This window comes from Protomyctophum parallelum, assembly GCF_964188405.1.
Source record: "Protomyctophum parallelum genome assembly, chromosome: 4".
Taxonomy (NCBI): domain Eukaryota; kingdom Metazoa; phylum Chordata; class Actinopteri; order Myctophiformes; family Myctophidae; genus Protomyctophum; species Protomyctophum parallelum.
In genome coordinates this window covers 12,249,335-12,261,211 of record NC_139700.1, presented here as the reverse complement: position 1 = coordinate 12,261,211, position 11,877 = coordinate 12,249,335, and the positions used below count along the sequence as shown (strand labels likewise).

General features: G+C 44.7%; 1 protein-coding gene across 1 annotated transcript; it reads left to right on the top strand.

Annotated features, from left to right (window-relative positions):
- Positions 1-92: 92 nt before the first annotated feature.
- fbxl22 (F-box and leucine-rich repeat protein 22) lies at positions 93-11,595 on the top strand. The gene is made up of 3 exons (XM_083763661.1): positions 93-239; positions 3,968-4,337; positions 11,088-11,595. Exons 1-3 carry the CDS (start codon positions 152-154, stop codon positions 11,461-11,463), a joined length of 834 nt encoding a protein of 277 aa, XP_083619787.1. The 5' UTR covers positions 93-151; the 3' UTR covers positions 11,464-11,595.
- Positions 11,596-11,877: the final 282 nt, after the last annotated feature.

Here is an 11,877-nt window from a genome sequence, read left to right as displayed (position 1 = left end):
GGTCGGTATGAAGGTATTGTTATCTTGAAGGAATGGTTTTCACTATCATCAGGAATACAGACACCTGGTTATGGAATACAGATAATCTGAAATATTGCCACATGTAACTATTTTGACATTTCATCTCCCATTAAAGCAGGTCATTATCCACATGATTAATTTGTGGGCCCCACCATCTGCAAATCCCTTTGATGTCATTACCTGCTGTGGCATCAACAAGCGTCATCAGAACCTCCAAGGTATGCTGAAACTGGAAGGAGGGTTTCTTATTTTGTATCTCTTCATTATTCAATGCCAAGTATTTAAACCCAGCAAGACCTTTCTAAGTAAGGCCAATTGCCTTACTTAGAAAAGTGAGACAAACAAGAAAAGCTATTTGTAACCTCTACCAGCACCAGTGTGACCAGAAACTATCGACACTCTTGAGTCAAATCTCTTCGAACATACCGTATAGGCAATATTCTGTTGTTGCAATGAGTTGAGTCTGTATTCGCTTGGCGTCCTAAGTTGAACTAAACTGTGGTTTGAGAAATACACCCAGGCTGGGTTATGCTTAGTATCATGTCATGTGTCATTTGTGAAATTAAATGACACGTTGGGTCCAATCATCTGAATTGTTTGTTTTCCCCTCGGTCTTCTATGTACAATCACTATTCCTTGTAAAGAATCAGAGTAAAAATCAGACACGTCTGAACTGAGTAGTACTGTACTGTACTGTACTGTACTGTACTGTACAATACAAGCCCTCCTCCCTGGTGGGTGTGTGTATGTGTGTGTGTGTGTGTGTGTGTGTGTGTGTGTGTGTGGGGGGGGGGGGGGGGGGTGTGACACTTCGTCAACAAACGCTATTTCCGTGGTCGAATGGACAGACCCAGCCAGGGACACACATTGTGTCTATAGGAGTGGCTAGCACCACTCAAAAAAACCAAGCAGGGGTTGACACTGTCTCAGAAATACTGAGTACAGGTCATGTAAATTGTACAATTTTAATTAGTTTTTTCTTTTCTTTTTTGGGGAAAATGGAGGTATGATGTTTATCCTACAGCTTTATCGTACGATAAATATCATACCTCCATTTTTATGCCAAATACCCACATGGCTATGAATATGACTATGGTTTCACACGTATATTTTAAAGTTGTAGCAACTGTGAAAATGGCACATTATAGGTAAACGGTGCTCTTATTTTTCAGACCAGAAGACAGAGTGCTCTCGCCACGTTCAGGTGTTTAGACAGATATCTCGGGTTGTGTTTATAGACTGTTGCGTCTCTCAAACAAGCACTTGCCTGGTCGAGCGACCTGAAAACAACTCAACTGCCAGAAAGTTTTATTTACCTGCCAGGGGCAGGTGAGCAAGCCTTAGTGCCTGCCAAGTTCGAAAACATAGGGACTAGGCAGGGTTGACATATTCCTCACATTAAACAACCAGCAAGGACACCGTTTGCATATACCCAGTGTAATTGCCTTTTTTATGGTAGTGAATGGAAGAATGGCATGTATCTGTCCACTAAAAGCACTGAGGCAAAAGGGTAAATGCTCCCAAGGCTTTATGTTGCTCCATCCCTCTATCGAACATCTCCACCCACACACAGGAGCTCCCATCAGGACACGTGTCCAGCCAGGCAGCCCCCCCACTTCGGCAGGAACAAGCCTTCCTGTATGCTAAAGAGGAACAGCTGCTCTTGGTGACACTCTCACAGGTGGCTGTCTATGGACTGGCTACTCTGTCCTCATTTAAGACACAAGTGGCCTTTTTTCCCCACCCTCCCATGCAGTGTTTAGGTCACAGCTGCTAATAAGCTCAAGTTGCCTTGTTTGTGTAATACTGAGGAGGAGTACTCTGCCTCACGAGTCACAGTAAAAGGCAGTTTTCCTGACGCCCCCTTTATGGGTTTGATGGACAGGAAATGCCTATATCTGTATCAGGTGCAGCAGGAAATTACTGGTTGAGGACTGGGATGCAACAGGTGCTACGCTGCACGTTTTTGGATGTTTCAAAATGATTCCGCCCTGTCCCCAGAAGGGATACAGCTTAGTCTCGCGTAGCCGGGATAACTATTCCACAATCTCCGAATGCTATATAGAGTCTGGAACTACACCTGAAATCCGAGTAAGGAAGCTGCAATTTCCGTTCACGAAAATATTATTTATTTTATGTTTTTATTTCCATTTCTACTAAGGAGCAAGCTATATGCTTAGATGATTTCTATTTATATTAGGATAAATTTGTGCGACTGTAAAGACGAAACGGAAGTGCATGGGGAGGAGTCTCCACTTCCGCTTTATCGCTTACTCATGATAGAACTTCCGTTCCTCCAGACTGTATGATGGAAGCATTTGAAAATTGCAAGAGTCTGGCAAAGCGAGACTAGATGCAGCTAGAACCACCACCACATCATGCACCAACAATCATACTATGTTCAAAGACATACTGTAGGTCACGCATGTTGCCCTAGCATGTTCAGTTGAACATCACCTGATCCTTCCCTGTCTATATACTGAGTTGTTACTGAGTAGCGGGCTGTATGATTGTGTTAATCATGAGCAGTCCAGTCACACATACTGGCGGCCCAGGGGCCACATGCGGCCCCCACCATCACTTAATGCGGCCCACAGGTTAATATCAGAATACTGATATCTTTCTTTATGTCCAATGTATTTGTATTTACTTCATAAAGTTAACATAACTATAACTAAATGCATTTGAAATTAAATGAACAACGGGTTACTTTTCAGGATTACAATTCAAAAATAGCAAAACATTATTTAATTCAAATATAGCAAAAAATAGCTGATCTACTACACTGCGACGCGTTTTGAGCTTGTACTGTAGATCGGCTATTTTTGCTACGACAGTAATATGCAATGTGGCCCTCTGGAGTGAGTGTGGAAATATAGTGGCCCTCTGGAGTGAGTGTGGAAATATAGTGGTCCTCTGGAGTGAGTGTGGAAATATAGTGGCCCTCTCCATCGTCAAAGTTGCCCACCCCTGGTCTAAGTGGTTTAATACACAGAGTACAGTGTTCCTTTAGGCAGACACTATTGCTCACTGTTCACTATTGCTACACAGGACATTTTGAATTGAAATGGGGGGAGAGGAAATGAGGGATCAAAGTATTCCCTTAATTATTTTTAGAAGTACATTGTGTGTGTGTGTGTGTGTGTGTGTGTATATATTTATTTATTTTAGGGGTGTAACAATACATTTTAACAGCGATACAATACACATCACAATCATCTCTGTGAAACGTGTGGATAGTGATGTAACTACAAATAGGTAAACACAGTGATTATTTGGCAAATACATGGATATTGTATTTGAACATTTGGACAAACCCGCACCTTGACATGAACCCAGAGATTACACACATATATCGATAGACTATGGAATGAAAAAAGTAACTAAACTTTCGTTTTCTTTTTTCTTCTTAAAATTCCTAAATTCAACACATGTACAAGGTATCATCTATACCATTTGATTATTTGCATTGCAAAACGATTCGATACAATACAAAGTCTTTCCAACGCTATAAGGTTATTGCCAAGAAGCATTGTTTTAACAGAGAAAGAATTACCAAACACAAATCTCACAACTGTGCTATATAAAAATGTGTTATGCCTGTGCATGCAAGGCAAGGCCCCACTCATATCTGTGGTAGAGAATTAGGCCAGGCCACTGTAAACATCTGTCCTCTGCCTGTTGAGAGCCATGTGACAGATGGAAAGGGAGTGTGTGTGTGTGTGGGGCTGGCTCTCACACACACCTTATCGTTGACAGTGCCGCTGGCAGTTGTCTTCCCAAAATAACCCCCATTCCACGGCCCTTATATGTGCAGGGCTCAAGTAGAGAGCCTTAGGAGGCATCATGTATCTGGGCCACACAATGACGACCGGAGGCTCATTGTTGCCGTGTGTCGGCGGCAGGCCGTATTGCCGGCCCTCAGGGAAGGAGGCCTCTCTGTCAGTCCTCTCTGTCACTTCTTGCCCCGGCAGTATGATGCAGCTCACGCAGCTCAACCGCGAGTGTCTCCTCCACGTCTTCTCATTCCTGGACAAGGACAGCCGGCGGAGTCTGTCCTTCGCCTGCCGCGGGCTCCGCGACGTCTACCTGGAGCCGTGCCTCTGGTCGCTGCTGCGCTTCAGCTCGCCGTCTCAGCTGCGGAGGGACAACTTTGTGCTGGGTCCCTCGCTGCGCTTCCTGACTGTCTGCTGGCACTCCAGCCGGGTCCAGCAGGTGTGCAACATCGAGGACTGGATGAAGAGCGCGTTCCAGAGGGACATCTGCAGCAAACACGACGGCCTGGTCAGCGCTTTCCTGGCCAACGTATGCCACACGTGAGTTCATACCAATTCGTTACAATGCATTTCTTCTGTGCCGTTTCCGCACGTACTGAATCAAATTATTTCACCGGGTATGCTGAAGAAGGCAAATTCTTAAAAAGATAGCAAAGAAATGCAAGGAAACGTTCAATATAATTTACTATGGTATCACCTTGTGGGCTTTATTTCATAATGTTGTATTCAAGGTAACAATTGTTCGTAGCTAACTCGAGTTGGGAGAGCAACTTGCTAAGCAGCAACTGCTGCTTAGCAACTGGTGAATTGACAGCTGCCTGATATGAGAGTCCAGACCTTGGTGTCAGTTCTGTATGGACCACATGTCTCACACACACACACCCACCTTTGGTAAAGTGTGTGTGTGTGTGTGTGTGTGTGTGTGTGTGTGTGTGTGTGTGTGTGTGTGTGTGTGTGTGTGTGTGTGTGTGTGTGTGTGTGTGTCTGTGTCTGTGTCTGTGTCTGTGTCTGTGTCTGTGTCTGTGTCTCTCTCTCTCTGCAAGAGGGGAACATTTATTTACTATTAAGTAAAATTATCACTGAGGATTTTACTGTGATTAAATAACACCTAGCCACCTACATCGGGTTTTGTTTTTTAATAATAATCTGGTGACCCCCATCTGGTGATGGAAGTTACTGTTTAGGGAAAACGAGTGTTTGCCACAATCAATCAGCCCCACTCTGGGTTGTCACGGCGATGGCATAGGCCGAGGTTAGATAAGAGTATTCATTCACATTTTACTTCCTGCATTGATTCTCACTGCGTTGGCATGACAGACAGAACAACTAAACTACTGCATCTAATCTGTAGGTCGCAAAAGCATGACAACTTAATTAGTTAAAGAACTTGCAACCTTTCGTTTTAAACGTAATTATCTCCCAGTTTCATTTGATTGTTTTCTTTAAATTAGGATCTTGCCATAATTCCATTGACTTTTGTCCTCCTGGGTTGCCAGCTTATAAGGGAGGCATCAGCCTTGAACGGGATAATGAGGTCTCTGGACAATTTCTCCCCAGAGCCGACCAGTAATTTCTGCTGACGTGTAGGGAGCCTGGCCACTGCCAAACTCTACCATGGTGTTGTCAGAGTTTGTGAGAGGAATTAGCATCCAGGTCTATGAAATAATCACACCCGTGTGAAGTGAGTGGTGCAACTCGGTGTGGAGGTCCTCGGAAGTTCCAGACCCACAGGACCACGGCCAGGGTGCCAGCCAGGTTCCGGCGAGCCGCCCCACGTCCGAAGCGGTTGAAAAATGACAGTTACCGTGTGGGGGTCACTGTACTGTACTGGCACACCCTAAGTGTGTGAATGGGTGAATGTAATGCACAATCTATGTAAAGCGTCATGGATAAAGGCGCTATATAAATTTACCATTTAGAAAAAAAGAAAAAAAGCCCAGAGTCGCGTATAATAAGCGGACATGGCAACACTGCTCTACAGTTGTTGGTGCAGGCACACTTTAGCGTCACGAAGATGCCAAAAGTTTGTAGACAGCTGGTGCCTGGATGGAAAGGAAGCTCCACCCACGCGGCAGAATGCCGCGGGGCAAGCGTTTCCGGGAATCTGGCCGAAGCTGCATTCTGCCCAAGTGTGCTTACACCCTGTGTGAGACAAGATCAAAGAGGAGAGGCTCCCCCCCCGTGAGGATTTCCTCATGCATTGTGAAACCAGAGAAGTGAGCCATAAAAGCCATAAGGCCAGTCAAACCTGGAACCACGTACTTTGTCTGGCTGTCCCTATCTCACCCCCTTAGACCACCACAAAATGGCACACACTGCTAAAATATCACACCCGTGTGAACTGAGTGGTGCAACTCACCTCTCCCCCTGCCCCCCTCTCTCTCTCTCTCATTAGCAGGCAACAGTGCAGCACTATCTCTCTGTTTCTGGCACAACAGTGCCACTTTTGCCCCTACTGGTACTCAGTCACATAGGTTAGGACGGACATTGCTGTTCCTTTGAGTGGTTGCACCACTCAAAAAATAACCTCTCCAGAATCGTTGAGGAAAAAGAAAACAAGTGCACGTGACACATGTGGGGCAGGAGGAGGAGAAGCTAAGGAGGCTGTGGTGGAGATAAAGAGACCCTCCCACTTCCCTGCAGACTGTGAAGATTTACACAGGCAGGTGGAGCTCAGCCTACAATTGGCTCTTTGTTTCTGGCAGAGGAGTGAGCATGTGCGTCTGTTGCTCTGCCTCTTCCCGGATAAGGGTTCACATACAGTCTCTAACGCCAACATCAGATCTGTGGGGGTGGGTTTAGGGATAGAAACTATAAAACACAACATATTTGGGGACTCTGTTAACCCATTTAGACCCGACATCGAAATCTGAAAGAATATATATTCAAAGATTTGTGCCGCATTTTCACAATTTTTCACCTACAAGCTCGTAGGTAGAGCTTGTAGATCTGCTATTTTTCAATAGCTAAAGTATAACATAATGCTTAGTTAAAACACAAAGGGGTTCCCGTTCAGAATCGGTTCATCTGTAATGTTACGCTGTTTAAAAGTTAAAGGTTTTCATGACGTCAGATTTTCTGAAGCATTTTGAGCTTTAATGGAATAAATTGCCATCAGATATCACTGTTATGGGATTTTGCCTGTCAACCAGACCACAGAAAATCCACTGTTTTCTTTTTTTTCCCTTTTTTTCACTAGCATTAATTTATTTACAACAGCAGCAATAGAAAGTATTCTATAACATTCTATTTTGGGCAGTTATTTTTATGTTAAACTGCCCGAAATAGAATGTTGTGAAAATGTAACACAAAAATGCTGTAAACTGAATCAGAATCTGAATCAGAATATCTTTATTGTACAAGACAACGAAATTGATTTGCAATCCAGCTCAGTGCATTTAAATCAAAATACATAATACTCTATATAAAATACATACATTTAAGGCATATTGCACAGTAAGTCCTTTTAGTCCATAAAGTGTCAGTGTTTAGAGCTGCTCTGGGGTAGAAACTATTTTTCAGTCTGTTCGTCCTTGCCTTGATGACTTGAATGAGGTGAATGCTAGATACATACTATATGGCGTGGTCCTCTAGTCTAGAATTTAGCGGGCGGCTTGACCAGACAAAATAACTGTTATGGAAACCAAACGGGGTAATTAGTAATATGATTACAGGGTTTAGAGCTTGCTTTAGAGACCTGCCATGGGCTTTTGCAGTGAGCCGCCTTCATCTCAAAACCACATCTTGCTCCCTATAGCACCACCAGCTACTGTATGGCCTTACTGTATGTCAACATACTGTAGGTAAGAGAGTGTTAGGGAAATGCTGCCGAGTGCTGACATTAATGCAGCACACGATTGAGGAAAGAAAATAACAAATCTGTTCACTGTGACATTACTGTCAAAGCAAGGGAAGCTTATGTTAATAGCTACCTTGGAGACAAATTGGATGATGTAACTTGTTTTCCTTCACTTTTGTCTCTTAGAGCACCCAGATAACAGATGGCTTTGCGAATCCCACACCATGACTTGCTATATTTTGTCTGTCATTCCCAAGGCTAGAAGACGTGTTATAATCTGTTCCTGACTATGCCAGGGAACTGGTGATGGAAGGAATGAGGACGAAATAAATCTCACAGGGGATTGGGGAAGTTTTCAAAACAAAAATTACACTTAACACATTTTACACGTAGTTCTCCTGCCGACTCCAACTATACTCAGCTTTGTTTGTTTTAGGCCAACATTCCTGGTATCTGTTACTATTTTGGTATCACCTCCTTTGAGGTGCCAAGCCAGCTGAGACGATACCAAAAGGTGATGTAAAAACATTGATTGGTCAAGACAATTATTGTCACTTGCTTAATTTCCTACTTTCGTAGCTCCAGAATACTGTTGACAAACGGTTAAAGCCATTGCAAATGTGAAATATATTGAGTAACTGCATGACCCGTTTCTCGTATGTTTGATAGATATATTTTGATTAAAATTATTGAATTTACGTTATATGTGGAAGAGCAAATCGGCTAGGTTTGTCCTACACATAGATTAAATTCCTATTGACAATTAATGGAGAATTTATGTCATGTGTCTGAGCAAATCGGTATTTTTATTTGTGAGCTTGTAGATCTGATATTTTCACTAGTTTGGGTCCCGGGTAAACATCTAATTTCTCTTTTGGGTCACAGGCTGAAATGTTAGAGGTTAACCACCGACCTAGGGCATGTCACGTTGCCCTGACTTGGCCAGCCTTCCGGGAGGAATTTTCAGTGAATCCCCGCCATGAGGCTGGCCAAGTCAGGCTAACGTCACATAGCCGAAAGGGATCAGTTTGTTTGGCCCAATGACTCATCTTGAGTAAGCAATGCGTTGTGGCGTGTGTGCTGCCGATTGTGAGAAGAAGAATACATCTCAAGTGTTTGGAAGAGAATCAGATAACAGCACATAGCATATGGCTGATCTGATCTGAGCCCATTATGTCAATGCCTTGTAAACGACACCATTGAGAGTCGGCAACATGATCCATCTCACAATAGAGTGGTTTAATACAGAGACGAAGCCGTCCTTTCTTCATGCTAAACCTTTCTTTACTTCATGTGCAGTCCCATTGGGCATAGGCAGTATCTGCTTCTGTGCAATAACTGCTGTAACATTCTGAGCTACACTTAAGCCAACACAACTTTGCAAAAGCACGACACAAAACGAGGTCCCGTAGTGTAGCACATTACAGTTTTACATGCTTTAATAACATAATGAAATGGCAATAAATTATGTCAAATGGGAGTGGTGGATCGTTGCTGTAAATCAAGGATTTATAATTTTGCTTCTGGGTGTGGGGGGGTGGGAGTGCTAGGCTAGCCTGTAACCACGTGGAAAGCCCACAATGCAGCACTGCTGCGCTGGACAGGGCTGGCAGACAGACACAGCTGATGGCAGCAGCTCAGAGGGGGGATGTCATTCCCGTTCACTGATGCAGATTACATAAAGACTTACATAATCTTTCTAGACTTTACCACATGTGAGGCAAACACATTCCAGTCGCCATCGAGCACTGTGGGTACCGTCCCAATAACCTTTGTACAGTACATGGGGCAAGAACAGTCAATCCACGTGCCCCCATACCCCCCCCGCGTGCTTCATTGTTGCGAGGAGGCCAATTCCGGGCTTTATCAGCGGATGTGATTGCGCGGTGTTGACACAGAGAGAACCGGAGGAATTTTCGAATGACTAGAGCTCAAAGCCGGTGTTATTTTTTTTTGTTAGAGGTCCAGTTGGTGTGTACACGTGTGAATAGTGGTGTCTATAAAAGTCAGCGTTGGAGGCACATTGGAGGGATGAATAGAGGTAAACAGGAATAAAAGCCTCATCAAACCCTGTTACATAATGACTCGCTCTCACGGCGCCTGCCCACGCTTTGTGCAGATGTTTCCCCCCGCCCCCCAAAAAGGCGTCGTCTACACAACACTGTTTCTCATGGTCTCTTCCTCATCTCTCTCGGCTTCTGTCTATTTTCTGATAGCATTTCCTACCCTACAAGAATGTACATATATTAGAGTTTCCTTCAATATAAATCACACCCATGTGAAGTGAGGCGTGCTCTTATCATCGTACATCATCATGACTATTTGCTCATCTTAAAAATGTGTCATATTTATGGTATTTCTTTGATTTCTTCATGAAATGACTAGCCTGACACTCGATCTGAATTTTTGTGACATATTGTTTTAATGGTAGCAATTCAGGGCTGGAGCCAGGCTATGAAATGACTAATGATCATTGAGTTGTGGTTTCTTTTCATGATTCATGATTTCTTTTGCCTTTTTTGGGAATGTTTTTTGAAAATGTTTTGAAATAGCCTAATTAAAAATAAAATGGAGGCATAAAACGCATAAAAATGTCCGCAGCCCACAAATGGGTCCCGAGACTCCTGACCAAATGTTTGGGAAACAGTGCTCTAGGACCAAGAATGACACAAAATGGGACATGTTGTATTGCTCGCCACCTCATGTGATGTGTGTGACTGTGTTTCTGTGTCATTTAGTGACTGGGCACATTTAGTCAATGAGTCACATTTAGTGTCCGGGTAGCTCAGTCGGTAGAGCCTTTCGACCTCAGCATTCCATCTCCCAGAGGGTCATGCGTTCGATCCCGGGCACCGCCAACTCGGCGTATGAGGAGCATTGTACGGCTTGATGTCGTGGTGTAAATACTGGGAGCTGATGGTAGGTGTTGCATTCCATCTCCCAGAGGTCTAACACATTGAAACAGTGATAGACTCCATCTCCCAGAGGTCTAATGCATTGAAACAGTGATTGACTCCATCTCCCGGAGGTCTAATGCATTGAAACAGTGATAGACTCCATCTCCCAGAGGTCTAGCGCATTTAAACGGGCATAGACTCCATCTTCCAGAGGTCTAGTGCATTGAAAAGGGGATAGACTCCATGTTCCAGAGGCCTAGCGCAGGACTCCCGCACCCTGGCTGATACTGACAATAAGCCTCTCTGACTTAGTCACTGGTAATGCCCAGAGCCATAGAGTAGGATAGAGTTATGACAACTCTGTTCACTTCATGGGGCCTGGCCAATGGCGGCTCTTCTACATAGACTTCTATTGGCGAATAGGGACACCGGAAGTTTACGGAATACATTGGAGTCTATGGGCTTGTGCGAGTACATGAACTACGTGACCAGGCTGTTTTCTGCCCCTCAATGTCGCAACTCTGTCTATACTCTATGGCTCTGGTAATGCCTTGATGCTTCACCCTGGCTGACTGTTCTCTCTCTTTCTGACAGGTGCCCCAACCTGCTGTCTCTGACCCTGTCCGGCTGCGGACACATCACAGACGAGGACGTGATCGGCGTGCTGCGGGCCTGCAGAAAGCTCCGCCGCCTCCACCTGGAGAACTGCGTCCGCATCACGGACCGCACGCTGCGCACGCTGGTGGCTCACGACGGCGACTGCGGCAGCCCAGAGCTCGAAGAGGTCCGGGTGGACTTCTGCCGGAACGTCACGCAGGCGGGGCTGCGCGCCGTCCGGGAGGGGAGGCCCGCCGTGCGGCTGAGCGCGGTGAGGAGCGGCGACATGATCCCCGACATCAGCAAGCCTGACGAGGAGAGGGTGCCCCTCCGCAGGACGACGCTGCTGCAGAAGGTCCTGCTGTTCTCCTGATAGCGGCTGTTGATTTTAGCAGCACATTTTGACTTTTAGTTTTAGCCCAGTCTCTTGAATAATTTTATTTTAGTCCACTAGATCTACAGTTGATTTAGTCGACTCTAATGTATTCTGGCGGCCACTTGATGCCGTCGTAATGGCTGATTTTACATTAGTAAAATTACTCATCATACAGTAGTTTTAGTTACAGTAGCTTAGTTTCCATTTAGTTTTCGTCAGTGAAAAAAGGTAGTCGACGAACATTTTTCATCATAGTTTTAGTCGACAAAATCAACACTGCCTGATAGCGGTGCGGCTGCATAGCCTGGCATGGCCAGACTAATATCACTGCATAGATAATAGTCTGGAACCTCAGACTAATATCACTGCATAGATAATAGTCTGGAACCTCAGACTAATATCACTGCATAG

Bases quoted from the DNA above. Each gene is read 5' to 3' on its own strand.
- fbxl22 (XM_083763661.1), top strand. From the start codon at position 152: ATGATTAATTTGTGGGCCCCACCATCTGCAAATCCCTTTGATGTCATT. The intron at 240-3,967 runs GTATGCTGAAAC...CCTCTCTGTCAG, and splicing joins GCGTCATCAGAACCTCCAAG to TCCTCTCTGTCACTTCTTGC. The intron at 4,338-11,087 runs GTGAGTTCATAC...TCTTTCTGACAG, and splicing joins CTGGCCAACGTATGCCACAC to GTGCCCCAACCTGCTGTCTC.